The 17,551-nt window shown below is 44.8% G+C and overlaps 1 protein-coding gene across 7 annotated transcripts in view; it reads right to left on the reverse strand.

Moving 5' to 3' along the window:
* Positions 1 to 17,551, reverse strand: part of LOC141265383 (triple functional domain protein-like) — a 1,868,493-nt gene that overhangs the window by 205,798 nt on the left and 1,645,144 nt on the right. For all 7 annotated transcript variants that reach the window (XM_073678400.1, XM_073678401.1, XM_073678399.1 and 4 more), the window contains 2 exons: positions 11,188 to 11,238; positions 8,535 to 8,612 (listed from right to left, as the gene is read on the reverse strand). In XM_073678400.1, coding sequence (XP_073534501.1) covers positions 8,535 to 8,612; positions 11,188 to 11,238 — 129 coding nt within the window. The remainder of the gene's footprint in view (positions 1 to 8,534; positions 8,613 to 11,187; positions 11,239 to 17,551) is intronic.

The following is a 17,551-nucleotide window of genomic DNA, read 5'->3' on the forward strand; positions in this document are numbered from 1 at the left end:
GTCCAAGTCTTGCCGTCCCCACGAGTTGTGCGTCAATCCTCTTTATGTCAAAGTTCCTCCACTGCTTCTGCCTCCTCAACCTCCTCTCGGTCTTCCACCTGCACCCAAAGCCTGTCTGGTCATGCCACAAGCTTTCTAACTGCGCAGAAGGGATCCTGCACACCTCCTTACTATGCTGGCAGTAGGGCTCAACGTCATCAGGCGGTTTTTACATTGAAATGTCTGGGAAATGTGAGTCACACAGCTGAGGAGTTGTGGTCAGCTCTGGAGAACCAATTTCATGAATGGTTGTCTCCACTGGACCTGAAACCAGGGAAGGCCGTGTGCGACAATGCTGCAAACCTGGGTGCGGCCCTTCGCCGGGGCAATGTCACACACGTGCCTTGTATGGCTCACGTGTTGAACCTGGTTGTCCAGCAATTTTTAGCCCACTATCCCAGACTAGATGGCCATCTGCAGAGGGCACGGTCGCTGTGTGCTCACTTCCGCCGTTCGCATCCCGCAGCTCAGCGACTTACATCTCTACAGAAGTCGTTGGGCCTGCCACTTCACCGGCTAAAATGCGATGTGCCTACCCGGTGGAATTCAACTCTGCACATGTTGCAGCGACTGTGGCAGCACCGACAAGCCCTGGTGCAATACGTTCTGACGTATAGCCTGGGCCAACGAGATTCAGAGGTGGGGCAAATCACGCTGGAGGAGTGGTCTCAGATCAGGAACCTATGCACCCTTCTGCACAGTTTTGAAATGGCGACGAAGATGTTTAGTGCTGACGATGCCATTATCAGCATGACTATTCCGGTGATTTACATGCTGGAGCACATGTTAAACAGAATTCGGAGTCAGGTGGTGGCACAAGAGGAGGTGGAGGAAGTAGAGGAGGAGGAGTTGTATGCGGAAGGGCTAACATCTGCAAGGTCCAGACGGTCGGCAGCACCAAGGCGGCAGGCATGTGAGGGTGGGGGAGATGGTTTTACCAGGGCGCATGGTAGCAGCCAAACTAGTGAGGAAGGTGCAGGAGCCCAGGAAGAAGTGGAGGACGAACTGATGGAAGACTCATCAGATGAGGGAGACCTTGATCACATTTCTGTTGTGCGAGGTTGGGGGGAGAGGACAGAGGAAGGAAGCATGATTGTTACCTCGCCACCAACACAACAGGGACTTGGTGCTCCTGGATGCGCAACACACATGAGTGCCTTCTTGCTGCACTACCTGCAACATGACCCTCGAATTGTGAGAATTAGAAATAATCCTGACTACTGGGTTGCCACACTGTTAGATCCCCGGTACAAAAGTAAATTTGCAGAAATTATTCCTGCCATAGAAAGGGATGCACGCATGCAGGAGTATCAGCAGAGACTGTTGCAGAATCTTACATGTGCTTTTCCACAAAATACCAGTGGTGCACGTAGTGAATCTCACAGTTCCAACTTGCCAACCGTGGGACCGTCAAGTGTTCAGCACTCAAACCGTAACAGAACCACAGTATCTGCTGGTAACATCAATTTTGCGGAATCATTTCACCACTTTTTTAGCCCATCCTTTGCAAGGCCACAGGAGACAAGAAGTCTGACACATAGTCAACGCCTAGAGACGATGGTACAGGAGTATCTCCAAGTAAACATTGAAGCCACGACTGTGTCACTGGACCCTTGCTCTTTTTGGGCTTCCAATCTGGATAAATGGCCGGAGCTAGCCACTTACGCCTTGGAGATCTTGTCATGCCCCGCAGCCAGCGTTCTGTCTGAACGTGTGTTCAGCGCTGCTGGTGGTGTGCTGACAGATAAGCGCACGCGGCTCTCCACTGATAATGTAGACAGACTCACGTTCATAAAGATGAACAAATCATGGATCCGAAACGACTTTTCTACCCCTGTGTCATCCTGGGGAGAGTAAAAGCTTGATGATTGGTTAAAATCACCCTACCAACCGTTTTAAGCTTTCAAATTACTAATCATGTTTATCTGTATCTTGACTGGAAAATAATTTGGGCTTTGTAGCAGTGTGCAGCACTGATCCTATTAGGCCATCTATAATAAGCTTCACCAGATTTAAAATTAAAAATAATTTTTAGCTGCATCTAGCCCGGAAAATAATTTTGGGGCTCCGAGATGCGCAAGACACATAAGTGCCTTCTTGCTGCACTACCTGCAGCATGACCCTCATATTGTCAGAATTCGAAGTAATCATGACTACTGGGTTGCCACACTCTTAGATCCCCCAAACTTTTCGATCAACCTTTTCATTTTAATAAAGACCAAAAAAATGGTCATTTTTGAAATTATAAGCATTAGCAGGTTGTTAGAAACTGAAATCAAACAGTTTTCAACTCAAAACTTTATTCTAGGTGATGTTACATTTTCACATAGGACCCCTTGTTCGAAAGGAGCTTCTGAACTCTCTCGTCCATTGAATTTGTCAGGTTTTGGATGGTTTCTGCTTCAATTGTTTTGCATGAGGACAGAATACCCTCCCAGAGCTGTTGCTTAGATGTGAACTGCCTCCCGCCATCATAGACACTCCTTTTAATGATGCTCCAAAGGTTCTGAATGGGGTAGAGGTCAGGGGAGCATGGGGGTCACACCATAAGTTTGTCCCCTTTTATGCCCATATCAGCCAGAGATGCAGATGTTTTATGTGCAGCATGAGATGGTGCATTATCATGCAGAAAAATGATCTTGCTGTGAAATACACGGTTCTTCTTCTTGAACCATGGCAGGAAGTGCTGTTTGAGAAAATCCACATACATTATGGAGTTCATCTTTAGCGCCTTCAGGGATCCTAAAGGGGCCGACAATCTCTCTCCCCATGATTCCAGCCCAAAACATTACTCCACCTCCTCCTTGTTGGCGCTGTAGCCGTGTTTGCGTGGGGTGTCCATCAACCAGCCATCCTCCACTCCATTCATCTGGACCATCGAGCGCTGCACGGCACTCATCCGTGAACAAAACAGTTTTGAAATCAGTCTTCATGTAATGTTTGGCCCACTGGAGCCGTTTCTGCTTGTGTGAAGTGGATAGAGGAGGTCGACAGGATGGCATATGCACAGCTGCAAACCTCTGAAGGACCCTGCATCTTGTTGTTCGGGGGACGTTGGAGGCACAAGCAGCTTCAAAAACTTGTCTGCTGCTATGACAAGGCTTTTTTGCCGCTGCTGTTTCAACCTGACGTAATTGCCTGTAGGAAAGAGTCCTCAATTTGCCCTTATCAGCACGCACACATGTGTACTGTGAATCAGCTACATACTTCTTGATTGCCAAGACACTTCATCCTGATCATCGCACAATGTTGATTGTAGTCATGCCTTGACCTAAACACTCCACAATTTGTTGCTTCTCAGCAGCCGACACATCCTTTTTCTTTCCCATTTTGGCAGAAAATGTAGGCTGCTTAATAATGTGAGAGAGCCTTCTTAAGTAGTCTTGCCTTTCATTGGACACACCTGCCAAAATAATTAGCACAGGTGTCTGCAATTGCTTACAGTGATATAAAGAGCCCTGACACACATCACCATCAATGAGTTTAACTGACAAACAAACAAATTCTTCCCTTATCACTCCTAAACACTTTTTGCATAATAATTTGGAACGCGGTGTACATGTGCTTTTCCACAAAACACCAGTGGTTCACGTAGTGAATCTTACAGTTCTAACTTGCCAACCGTGGTCTGTATGGAATTGTTCAATAAAGGGCCCAAAATTAAGATAACATAGATGGGAGAGGTCTCTATGAATAGGAATTCCTAAGTATTTGATACCCTGTGAGGGCCAGGCAAAGGGAAAGTTGGACTGGATGGAATCCTATATGGATTTAGGGAGGGAGACATCGAGGGCCTCAGACTTCGCTGCATTGATTTTAAAATTTTACCATGTAACAAAGTGATCTATTTCAGCCATAACAGCAGGGATGGATATATGTGATTGAGTGATATATACTAGGACATCATCAGCAAATAGAGAGCACTTGTACTCGGTGCCTCCCACCTCAATCCACCTAATATTGGGGTTATGGCGAATTGATGAGAGCAGGTGCTCCGTCACTAGGATGTATAAGAGAGGGGACAGAGGACATCCCTGCCTTGTCCCATTGGTGATTGTGAAAGGTGATGAAAATGTTCTGACGCACCCCCTGGGCCTTGGGACACCCGGAGCCGGACCCTTTTTGGTGGATGCTGGTGGTTGTAGTCTTCGTGGCGGCGATCCGGTTCCGTGGCTCAGGGCGGTCAAACCAGTGGCGGAACTATTTATGTGGTTTTGATGTTTAAATGTCCGACTACGCCACCCGTGGATTGCGGTCAGAGTGAACCGCCGCTACAGGGCAGACCGCTAAGGCTGGTGTTGTGGGTGCAGCAGAGCGTAGCATAACTCCCCACGGGAGGAGTATAGCCTCAGGGCAGTGTATGCGGAGGATGGGGGTGATGGTGCAGGGCAGCAGCAGTAACGACACGGAGTCAGTGATGCAGTTCAGGGCCTTTACTCACAGTTCTTATTATCCAGACCACGTCTGCAGGTAACGGCTGCCCACGTCGTACTGTGCTCACCAGGTGAGGGGCTCAGACAACTCCCAGATAACTTTGGAGCGCTTCACAGGACCCCCTTTGTGTGTCCTTTGTCTGGCCTTTCTTACCAACACTTCTGTCCGGCTGCCTCGGGCCTCCTCTTGGTAAACTTGGCGCCAGTTTCCCTGACCCTATGTGGTGCCTTCCTAGCGGGTGGAGCAAGGGGCTGCGCCACATAAAATGTCAGAGCCTCCGGTTTCTAGCTGAGGGTCGTTTCCTGCCTCCACTAGTTCGGGGACCGGTCTCCCCCTTTGGCCTGACCCCTCCACGCAGGTGGATTCGGGCGTGCGGTGGCGACTCGCCCGTCCGCACCCCTGGGATCCCTTCATTCCTCGTTCCTGGAGCCTTCTCCGCTCCTCTTCCTTCCTTCTCCCTCTTGCAGGCCTGGGCCTCTGTTACTAGGCCCGCCTCCGGAGCAGAGCTCATGCAGAGCCCCTGCTCCCTGCCACTTCTGCTCAGACTTCTCTGCACTGAACTAAGATGGTGCCCACCTTTTATACTCCCTTCTCAATGCACCCAGGAACTGCTTCCTCCCTGCTCCTGCACTGCAGGGTTCCCCTTCCTCAGTGTTCCCTCCCCCCACTCCAGCCAGGGACAGGGACTGTCGTGCCCATCTCAGGGGCATATTGGTCGCCCTGCCCCACGGCAATGTGGTGTAATGCATGCAGGTGTCGGGTCCTGATCCACACTCCATCCTTATCTGAGAGTGAGATATCACACCTCTGGGTGAGGTGCAATACGTCTGTAGCAACCGAGCCCTCGGTGCTACAGTTCCATTTATCTTCAGCCTAGGTGACGTATTGTGATACAGGGCCGTGATTTTGGCTATAAAAGGGTCCCCTAGACCCCTACCCCAAGCTTTTTAAGAGAATCATATATGGCGTGCCAGGAGACTCTATGGAATGCTTTCTCAGCATCCAACGAGAGTATCTACTTACAAATTTTTAACTGCATCTAGCCCAGGAAATACTTTGTGCCTAGTAGCAGTGTCTGCTAGTCAGCGGATTATCCCGGCTGTTAAGCAAGCTACACCACCTGTAGTTTGGACACTTAATTTTTTCAAAGGAAATGCTTCGGGACCACGGGATACTTAGTGAAGAGCATCAGGAGGCACCCCAAGGCATAGGGGCTGGGACTGGCACTAGGATGCCTTGCGGTGGACAGCCGAGCTCGATCCTTATAAAAGCTTTTTAACTGCAGCAGCTTTAGTGGACGCTACTGGAGCTGGAATTACGCGGCTGCTGGCATGAGACTTGCCCTCCAATAGATCCTTGTAAATGGATTTAAAGTGTATTCATTCAAATTAGAGGGACAATTTAAATTAAAAAGCTTAGAGCTGCCTCCACCACAGGGGGGCTCTCTCGACCCACCAGCGGACAGGCACCAGTATTGGGAGAGGGGGGCTGGCCGTCAGGGTTCACCGCGGCTCTGGCACAAACCCGGCGACACGGAGGTGGCACGGGCAGGAGCGGACTGGCCGTCTCGGCTTCTCACTTTTTGGATTTTAGAAGGGCATGACATGCCTATATCTGTGTCTCCCCCTACTTTTACTCCTCCACCTCTTTTCTTTTCGCATGACTATATGTACTTGTCACTTTTCCATGTGTTAGTTGTGTCTTCTGAGCAGTTTGTCAGCTTTTGGACACCTTTGAAGGTGTTTTCTATGTGTTTCTATGTGTTTTTGTTTGCCTGCCATTGTTTTTAACGGTGTTCGAAGGTGTTCGACGAACAGTTCGACGAACAGTTCGGCGAACACACGGGTGTTCGACGAACCGAACCGAACTCGAACACTACGGGGGTGGCTCAACACTACTGTTCAGTTGCCTTCTGCCAGACCCAGATAACACAACACCTTTCTCTGGGGCTTCAGCCAGACTACAATAACAAGTTCCCCACAATCCCCCTGGGGCTCTGCTAAAACACTCCCTGTCTCCTGTGACTGTATTAACCCCTCTAGTTGCTGGATGCTTCTGAAGCACAAAACTTTCTGTCTCCTGTGCTTGTGTTATTTGTAACAGTTGCTGGATGCTTTAGAAGCAACAGCACTTTGTCTGCATGTTACAAGGATCTCTAAGCTTGCGGCTCTGTATTGTTGCGTACCTTACCTTATTCTTCATCAGGATAAAGTAGTGTTGAGGCCGGTTCCGTCTTTTCTTCTAAAGGTCGTGTCAAGTTTTCACCTTAATGAAAATATTGTTTTACCTTCCCTTTTTTCAGCACCATCTCATCATAAGGAGTAAGCTCTGCACAGCTTGGACGTTGTTAGAGCTGTAAGATATTATTTAGCTGCTAGGGTTTCATTTAAGAGTTCTGATTCCTTGTTTGATATAGCACAGGGCCCTTGTAAGGGTCAGGCCACTTCTAAAGTGACTATTGCCTGCTAAATCAAGTCTGCTATTGTCCAGGCTTATAAAGCTAAGGCCAGAGTGGCCCCATTTAGGATTAGAGTCAACTTCACCAGGCAAAAGGAGCTTCCTGGGCGGTTCCTCATCAGGCATTGGCTTTGCCGCTCTGTAAAGCTGCTACTTAGGAATTGGTGCATACTTTTTCTAAGCTTTAAAGGATGCACACTTTTGCCTTGGCAGATGCAAGCCTTGGTAGGAAGATACTGCAGGCAGCAGTAGCCCAGACTTCTGCTTAAGTTGTGGAGTAAGACCAGGTGGTAACGGTATGAAATTTAACACTAACCCATCCTAGGCTCAGCTTTAGAACATTCCATGGTTCTGTGTACCTCAATAAGGCAAATGAGATATATAGATATTTTTACTTACTGTAAAATCTGTTTCTTGTAGTCTTCATTGGGGGACACAGCTCCCTTCCTTGATTTCCCAGTTGGGTGTACAGTCATGTTTCTACTAGCCTTAATTATTTTCTTTTTTTCTCCCACTGCTTTCTCACAAAACTAAAGAAGCCTGGCTCCAGCAGACATGTTATAGTCTGCTGGGGAGGAGCCAATTTTATTTAATTGCAATAATAGTGTCAGCCTCCAGGTGGCAGCAGACTATCCCATGGTTCTGTATCCCCTAATGAAGACTACTAGACACAGATTTTACAGTAAGTAAAACATTGTTTTTTACTGTAGGCACAAATCAATATATTCTATAACACCACCCTACCTGAAAGATATCAATTAGGCCAAGTTCACATGGACAGTCTATTATAAAATTCAGGATAAATTCCGGACATGACTGGCTTTATGTGTTTGTTCGCACATCAGACCGTTGCAGGAGCGGCCTGCTACTGACATGCTCTAGTTGGATCTGTAAAAAGGACTAGACTAGTGCATGTTAAAAATTTTTGGACACAGACTGTCAGACTGTATGAAAACTGGCACGTGTGCAATGGCACACAGTTTATTATTGGGTCAAAATGCTGTTCATTGCACACATGAAAGGCACACTGACTGAATATACACTTGTAAGGATATGGACATGGATTTATCCATCCGGTTGCATGGATTTATATAGTGCGACCAAGTTGTCAAGCACTTTCCAAGTGATGCTAAAATCACTTGGAAAAGCGCTCGACAACCCGCATGTGAAATTGCATGTGCAAAAGGCTTCACATGTCCCTGGCAGGAAAAACGCATGTAAAATCCGCATGCGTTTTTTCTGCCAGGGAGATGCTGAAACGCTCAGAAAAAATCCAGAGCATTTCTGCATCGTGGGCACATAGCCTTATTGTAATGTATGTACATGTGGTTCAGTCTTTAAACCAGCACCTGCAATACCAACTGCATGTTAGATGCCTCAGCCCTTTTGTTCTTCTAATTTCTAATGAAAGGTGATCAATTTGCTTTTTTTTTCAGAAATACAACTTGAAATGGATTAGAATTTTTTTTTTTACCTTTTCTCCTGATGCATGATTTTTTCAATTTACCTTAATATCAATAATTTGAGCAAACACCAACAAAAACATTTTAGTAATAATAAAATAAGAATTAATACTGGTATAATAAATGTAAAGGTAACATTACATCAAACCCTTGCAGCCGTCCAACATTCATCATGTCGTTACACCGTTTCAGGACAACACACATAACTTCAACAGCTTTCTGAAAGCAAGAAAAAGAAAGCAAAAGATTTCATTTAGGTTTACTCTGATATGTGTGTAGCAACACTTGCTAAAGAATCACTCCAATCAAAGTTTTTATCCCCTTAATATATTGCAATCATATTATATAGCACTGTGTACTTACCAGGGCTGTGGAGTTGGAGTCAGAATCGGAGTCAGTATAAAATGGACCGACTCCAACTCCTAAAATATATAATAAATTGGATACAGTAGTTCAATGCAGTTTGTGGGGAATATTTTTTTTCATAAGAATTTGGGAAAGTTATGAAATGTCCTATAAATGTCTGTCCTATTCCTGATGTTAGGCTTTAGACTTATAGCTGAGATGAATCTGTGCTACAGTAAATTTATCACTTAAACATGAGCCATGTATGAGGGAGTCGAAGTTGGAGTCGAAGTCATGGAAATTGACGAGTCGGCGTTGGAGGTTTGGCTTACCGACTCCACAGCTCTGGTACTTACAATTGCTCAATTTGCCTTTCTACCCATATAATTCTTACCTATTCTCTGCTCTATGTAGAAATAAGAAGTGGCTTTTCCCTGCATGAGTCATACCCCATTTCAACTCCTGACCCAGCTGCTCTGATCCCCCCCTGCAAGGGACTTTGCAAAGATGACTCATGCAGGGAAAAGAGAGCTTAGAAAGATTCATCTACTCAGTTTTTAATCATGTGATGTCATAGACAAAATAGAAAAGAAGAATTAGCTGGGTAGAAAGGCAAAATGAGCAATCGCAAGTACAGTGATATGATGACTGCAATATCTTAAGAGGATAAAAATTTTGATGGGAGTGTTCCTTGAATAATCAGGACTGTCCAATGTAGAAAAGTAACAACCACTATATTTTAGAATAAACCTGTTCAGAGAGGTTATCGACCCTCACTTTGCTGTCTTTCTGGATAGTGCACAGATGACAGCAGTGGAGCATTGGTGGACCTTTTAATTCTATAGTCATAACCACCCTAGACAAAACAATTGTCTTTTGATACTAATAATTGTGAACCATATTAGGAACAGTTAGTGATGACAATTAAGCTGTGTGCTCAGTTTTTGCTGATGTGTATTTTCAGCAAAGTGGATGAGATTTATAAAAATCTTGTACCCACTATGCTTTTCTGTTTAGTCAGTGTGAACTGACCTGAGCGTGTTTGAAATCTGCAACATGTCAATCTCTCCTGCAGGTACATGGAGATTCATGTGCAGATTGTTCCCATAAAAATTGCATTAGATACGGAAAATCCAAAGCTAAAAAAATGCGCATGCGTTTTAAGTGTTTCAATCGTGGAAACGCTTCAAAAACGGATGTAGTCCGCACGTGACTATATCAATAAAGTTATCTCAAAGCCAAATACTAGGAAGTATCAAAAACAAGCAGCTTTGTTTAAAATATGAGACCCCAACAAGAGAAAAAAACCATAGCGTCAAAACACATTCAAAATGTAATAAAAAAAAAACATAAAAATGCAATAAAATAACACAAGTAACCTAATTTAGGTAATATAAACCAGATAAACCAGTTCACATAGTTCAACCTATATAATCCATTAATCACCATGCCCGCTGAGGAAGTACAGAAACACATGTCGGGGCCTCCCCTGACACTGCTGGTCACTTGTTTACTTTCACTAAGTATGTCTTACTTAACCCTTTCCATGTGATGCTTGTACTTTTTATGTGTTGCTGAAAAAAACTCTGTTGGTTGTTTACACTGTGACTTGCTATAGGTCACTTGATCTATGTTATTCAACTTTTTCTGCACACATTGTCTGTGATTAATGGATTATATGGGTTGGACTATGTGACCTATTACAGGTCCAATGTGAATTTGTTACCAGCTGTGTCTCTATCTACCCCCTGCTGCCTCACAAGCCCATGTTATGTCTTTTCACACATGTTATTTATACCTATGTGTCATTTCTTAAAAATTACATAAATAAAGCTTTTATCTCTTTTAGTCAACATATGGTGTTTTAATTATGCTATCTTGGGGTTTTGAAAATACCTATGGTCTCTCAGGTTTATATAATGTTTAGTGGTATGTCCCCTATTACATCCAAGGTCCTATCTGTCATTGTTATTTTGTTGTACTGTAATTTAGGTAATAGGTGCGGAAAATCTGCAACATCAAAAACTCACCTAAAAAGTTCATAGTGGGAATGTAGTTTTAGGCCATGTTCACACGTTCAGTATTTAGTCAGTATTTTACATCAGTATTTGTAAGCCAAAACCAGGAGATGATGTAAAATGCAGAAGTGCATGTGTTTCTATTATACTTTTCCTCTGATTGTTCCATTCCTGATTTTGGCTTACAAATACTGATTTAAAATACTGATCAAATACTGAACATGTGAACATAGCCTTAATGTGAGGCAGCAAGTCATATTAAATAATACTTGTAAAAATATTTCCTTTGCTAATATTATTTTACAAGATAATTTTGTATGAAGACATGTTCAAATGTGTTTGGTGTTTTACCCTAAAAAATGAAAATCAACATCATCATAATAATCAACATAATAATTGTAAAGAAAACAAGTTTTTAAAAAAAAAAGTACCTCCAATTCTGCAACATTTACACAGGCTTTTTTCGAATACTTCAGAAAATCCTACAATGCAAAAAAGTGATAACTATCTTACAATTTAAAACATCCCTCTAATATTAACGAGTACCTTTCACAACATTATATGTGTAGAATGGGCATACCATGATGAAAAGGCCAAAAATCTGAATAAAATATATTTTTTTAATTCTCATCTCAAATGTGCAATAATTGTGCAATATTAAATTTGCAATATATTATTTAAAAAAAATGGGATCTGTTCTGTAGTACCTGGGAATGGTTGCTACAGTGCTGCTCACCATTATTGGTACCCCTTAATTTTTTTCATAGACTGTACAATATCTTCAGAGACAAATGGAAATGTACCATAGTTATATTCTAAGGATTTTTTAATTAATGTTCCAAAGTAATACAACAATAAAACATTGTTTTTCAACTTCCATGTTGCAATTTCAAAGAAGAAACAGAATAAACAGTATGTGCAGCAATAAAGGCACCCCTAATTAATACTTGGGTGCTCCCCCTTTGGCATCGATGACAGCCTCCAAAGTTTCTTGTAGCCATCTGTAAGCTTCTTGCACTTCTCAGCTGGAATTTTCTCCCACTCTTCCTTTGCAGTTTGTTCAAGTTTTTGAATGTTTGCAGGGTTCTTTTTCCCAATGACAGATTTCAGCTCACCCCAAAGATTATCAATGGGATTGAGGTCAGGACTCATAGCTGACCATTTTAAAACAGTCCATTTTTTATTCAACCATTACTGTGTACTTTTGGATGTGTGTTTTGGGTCATTGTCATGTTGGAGGACCCATGATCTTCGACTCAAACTAAGTTTTCTTACATTTCTCTCTAAAATCTCTTTTTTATTATTATTATAGAGCCATTTATTCCATGGCGCTTTACATGTGAAAAAAGAGTATACGTAGCAAAAACAATTACAATAATCTTGAACAAAAACGTGAAGGCAACTTGTACAGGAAGAGTGAGGACCCTGCTGGCGAGGGTTCACAGTCTACAAGGGATGAGTGCAGATACATTAGGTGAGGGTAGAGCAGGTCATGCACCGGTATGGTAAAGCGAAAGTTACTGCAGGTTCTAGGCTTGTCGGAAGAGGTAGGTCTTCAGGTTCCTTTTGAAGGTTTCCACGGTAGACGAGAGTCTGATATGTTGGGGTAGATAGTTCCAGAGTAGGGGAGATATACAGGAGAAATCTTGTATGCGATTGTGGGAAGAGGAGATAACAGAAGGAGATCTTGTGAGGATTGGAGGTTGTGTGCAGGTAAGTACCGGGAGACTAGGTCACAGATTTATGGAGGAGACAGGTTGTGGATGGCTTTGTATGCCAAGGTTTGGGCTATGAACTGGAGTCTCTGACTACAGAGACTACATGAAGAGACTACATGAAGGAAGCAAACAGACAACTGATGGACACACGTTACTACAAAAAATTAGAGTCTGACCCGTCACAGGACTATTACAAGGAACTAAACAAGTTGGTATCTTGTCTGCCTGACGAAATCCTTAAGAGCCGATGACCTGATACCAGAAAGTCCAAGAACAGGGACATTGTATATGCTTCCCAAAATCCACAAATCTGGATATCCAGGAAGACCATTTATTTCATGTGTGGGCACCCTTACTGACCAAGTTTCTGGATGGGTAGAGGGTGTTCTTAAACCCCTGGTAAAAAATACACCCAGCTACATTCAGGACACAACGGACCTACTGAATAAACTAGCAGCAATAGGTCCTCTACCAGAAGGATCCATCCTGGCTACCGTGGATGTGGAATCTTCGTACTCTAACATCCCACACCAGAATGGATTAAATGCCTGCAAAATCTTCATGGAAAATACTGGAATTGATGCTGATTCTGTGGTGAAACTTACAAAATTCATCCTCACCCACAATTACTTTGAATTTGATAACAACATATATCTACAGGAGACTGGTACAGTGATGCGAAGTAAAATGGCTTCACAGTATGCAAATCTTTTCATGGCCAAACTTGAAAATGACTTTTTGTCCTCATGTCCCATCAGGCCTGTGTGACCGTCCAACATACCGTATTTTTCGGACTATAAGACGCACTTTTTTCCTCCAAAATTTTGGAGGAAAATGCGGGGTGCGTCTTATAGTCCGAATGTTGGGGGGGGTGTATATATATGTGGGGTGTGGGGAGCGGTAGCGGTGGAGGAGCGGGGCACAGGAGGCAGCAGCCGCCCGCTGCAGCCTACACTGTCCCCGCTGCTAAAGAAAATAAATGGGGAGTGGGGAGCACTGAATATTCATGCTCCTTAATAGCGGCACACAGTGTAGCAGCAGCGCGGCTCCTGCTGCTGCCGGAATCGCCTGTGCTCGCTGTTAAAGGGCATGAATATTCAACCTCTCTCCACGCCCATGGGCGTGGGGAGGGGGTGAATATTCATGCCCTTTAATAAGCGAGCACACGCGATAGCCCGGCAGCAGCAGGAGCCGCAGCGCTATGAAGGAGAGTGAAGTCACTGCTCCCCGCGCACACAGTCCCGGCGTGGGAAGTAGTGACTTCCGGCAGTTGATCTCTCCTTGTGAGCCGCACATGGCATTGACGTCATGTGCGGCTCACATGGAGAGATCAGTGCGGGCAGACAGTATACAGCGCTGGAGGAGAGAAGAAAGGTGAGTAGGAGTGTTTATTTTTTTTATGTGCAGCATGATGGGGATTAGGGGGACCATGCATACCAGGATAGGGATTAGGGGTGCCATGCATACCAGGATAGGGAATAGGGGTGCCATGCATACCAGGATAGGGATTAGGGGTGCCATGCATACCAGGACAGGGATGAGGAGTGCCATGAATATGAGGACAGGGATGAGGGGTGCCATGCATATCAGGATAGGGGTGAGGGGTGCCATGCATACCAGGATGGGGATTGCTGTGCCATGCATACCAGGATGGGGATTGCTGTGCCATGCATAGCAGGATAGGGATTAGGGGTGCCATGCATACCAGGATAGGGATTAGGGGTGCCATGCATACAGGATAGGGATGAGGGGTGCCATGCATACCAGGACAGGGATGAGGGGTGCCATGCATACCAGGATAGGGATGAGAGGTGCCATGCATACCAGGATAAGGATGAGGGGGACCATGCATACCAGGATAGGGATTAGGGGGACCATGCATACCAGGATAGGGATGAGGGGTGCCATGCATGCGAGGACAGGGATGAGGGGTGCCATGCATGCGAGGACAGGGATGAGGGGTGCCATGCATGCGAGGACAGGGATGAGGGGTGCCATGCATATCAGGATAGGAATTAGGGGGACCATGCATACCAGGATAACATGCAAAACAGTATCACCTCGGATTGACAAGTGAATATTGTGTGAATCTTTCTCAACTTCTGACAAAGGTCCTTAGGAGACTGAACACTGTTAGTTTCAGTCGCGGCAGGTGATCGAAGATTGGGTAGGGCATGCACGTAGATATACATATACCGAGTGTCCAGAGCGCTGCAAAGCTGCAAAAGCGCTCCTCCTTTCATTTGTCGTGAAAGACTTCCCCGACGGGAGGGGGTTAATTAAAAAGTCAGTGGAACAGCTGGGAGGTCTGGCCGAACTCTGCTGTGCACAAATTAAGGATTTTTTTTTTTTTGTCAGTTGTAGTGATTAATCAATGTTTCTGTGGAGCAGAGAGAATTTGTCTCCCCTGGAGGAGGTGAGAGAGACAGGAGGTGAGAGAGAGACAGGAGGGAGAGGATGTGATGAATATCATGATCGGTCGAGAAGAGAAAAGATCATTTAAGAATGCACTAAAAGTGTTTAAGGTGTTAAATTTTCCCGTGGAGGGGAGGTTTCAGCTTGCGTTGTGGGATGAAGGTATCCAGCAGAAAAGAGGTAGATTAGTTGACTGTGGATTGTTGGAAGATGCTGAAAAGTTCAGGAAAGTAGCACATGAGATTTGTGGTGAGGGGTATGTTGAAATAGAGGAGGAGACGAAGCCTGGTTGTTTTAATTATTTTTATGTAAAGAAGGGAGAATTATCTAGCACTGTAACAGGAGTGACTGTGACTGTTTAGTGCTACAAAATGCAGCTGATGTGAAAAAAGGCTGCGCTGAGTTTATTGAAAGAAGGAAAAAGTTATGTACAGAAACTTAAACGGTTAACTAAAACATGCAAGCTACCAGATAAGGGCCGGTTAATTATGAAGAAGAAAAATGGCAAGTTAGAAGATAAAGGATTGTTACAAATAGCTTTGGCTTGGTAGGAACAGCAGAGAATTTGCAGAAAAAAAAAAAAAGGGTGGATGGAGGAAGAAAATGCAGACAATAAGGGAAAGACGCTACTTTATGTGTATTACAAAGATACTGCTCTCCGATAATGGCGGCATAATGAATTGTTGGGAATGTTCTAATTGTGGCCAGCAGAATCCATTGTCAGCAGATTATTGTGTTGCATGTCACGCACCCCGTCAAGGGTCCAGAAGGCCCACCCCTCGCTACTACCCAAGCCACTCCTAGTGCCCCATCCTCATCTGTTATACCTATGTCCGCCCAAAGTTCCAACCCTTCCTGCAGCGGCCATGTTGCTACACCCATTGCATCACCTCCGGCCTCTGACCATATGTCCCTTTGGTGGTGGCCATCTTGGCCCACCCCTCCTGTAGTGTGCTTCCTTCTGGTGGTGGCCATCTTGGCACACCCAGAATACAGGCAGCATAACACACTACACCCGGAATGTGTATGAGGAAGATTATCATGATCAGTGTGTGACAGAGCATTAGAAGCCAATACGTATGAGAGTGGGGTTAACTTCTGTCAAGCCCTTAAAATATGGGCTCAGGATAAGTTGGCTGATCAATCCACTACCCTCAACAACACATATTTATGTCCACTTTGACATTAGGGCTAAAATATGGTGATGTAAACTAATTTTCTAGATGGCCATATATCCTTACGTTTCTAATAGATGCACATACACGTTGTCTGGTTTACAGTAATTGATTTAGCAAACGTTTTTTTTTTTTTATTAGCATTCCACTACACAAAGACTGTCAGTTTCTGTTTGCATATACATATCAGGGCAGGCAAATGACTTGGACGGTGATGCTGCAGGGTGCGCAGAATAGTCCTAATCAGTTCGCAAAGAACATGTCTAGCTGTCTGCTGCCGTGGCACCTGGACAACTCTGAGGTAGTACTTTTACAATATGTGGATGATCTTCTTTTGTGTGCCCCCACGGAGCAAATGTCCATCAAGACTAGTGTTAGCCTCCTCAAGCATCTAGCAGAACTGAATTGTCGAGTCTCAGCCTCGAAGCTTCAGTTTTGCCTTGGTCAAGTGGTCTTCTTAAGCCACTGCCTTACTCAGGGTGCCAGACATCTCACAGAAGAAAGGAAGACGGTCATCTACCTACTACCATTCCCAAAAGATCCCATAGAGCTGCAACGGTTCCTCGGACTATGTACATATTGCAGACAATGGATCCCAGACACCTCACGTCTGATGCAGCCCTTATATGATGCATTAAAAGAAGACACTCTGGCTGATGTAAACAACAAGGACCACCAAGAACTGCTGCAACAAGCCTTTGAACAACTAAAGTCAAGGATAATGAAAGCCCCTGCCCTTGGAAATCCAGACTATGCTCAACCTTTCCATTTGTATGTCTCTGAGACGGGAGGGCATGCAGCCAGAGTACTCACGCAGAGACATTGTACAAAGCAGCGCCCAGTCGGGTATTACTCAGCGCATCTGGACTCGGTAGCCAGGGCCTCCCCCAGCTATCTACAAGCGGTTCACACCACACAGCAACCTAAACATCTGTCTACACAGAGACACCTGCGGCTGCAGTGTTCGTTGATTTTGCCAGAAAATGTGAAATTACACTGGTGCACCACCATCAACCCAGCCACCAGCACCTGAAGGAGAGGGAAAAGAGGCTCCACCGCATGATTGTCTGGAACAAATTACTGCGGAGTCAACTCCACTTGTTCTAGTGGGGGAAGTACCCTTGGATGACCCAGAACTTACGTTATATACGGATGGATCCAGATATGTTGACACCTCCGGCAGGTTTCATACTGGATATGCTGTCACAACTGAACATACATTGGTAGAGGCTGCAGCCTTACCCCCCAGTATGTCAGCACAGGAAGCCGAGCTCAATTGCTCTGATTGCTGCTTGTCAACAGGCCGAAGGAAAACATGTGAATATATTTACTGACTCCAGATACGCATTCGGGATTGCACATGATTTTGGGAAATCTGGGCAAGGAGAGGCTTCGTCATGACTGCAGGTTCTCCAGTGAAAAATGCTGAAAGCGTCAGACAATTGATGGAAGCGGTGCAACTACCAAGACAGTTGGCTGTCGTAAAG

Source organism: Phyllobates terribilis, unplaced genomic scaffold, assembly GCF_046119375.1.
Source record: "Phyllobates terribilis strain yellow unplaced genomic scaffold, ASM4611937v1 Scaffold_4__5_contigs__length_816908805, whole genome shotgun sequence".
NCBI classification, from domain to species: Eukaryota; Metazoa; Chordata; class Amphibia; order Anura; family Dendrobatidae; genus Phyllobates; species Phyllobates terribilis.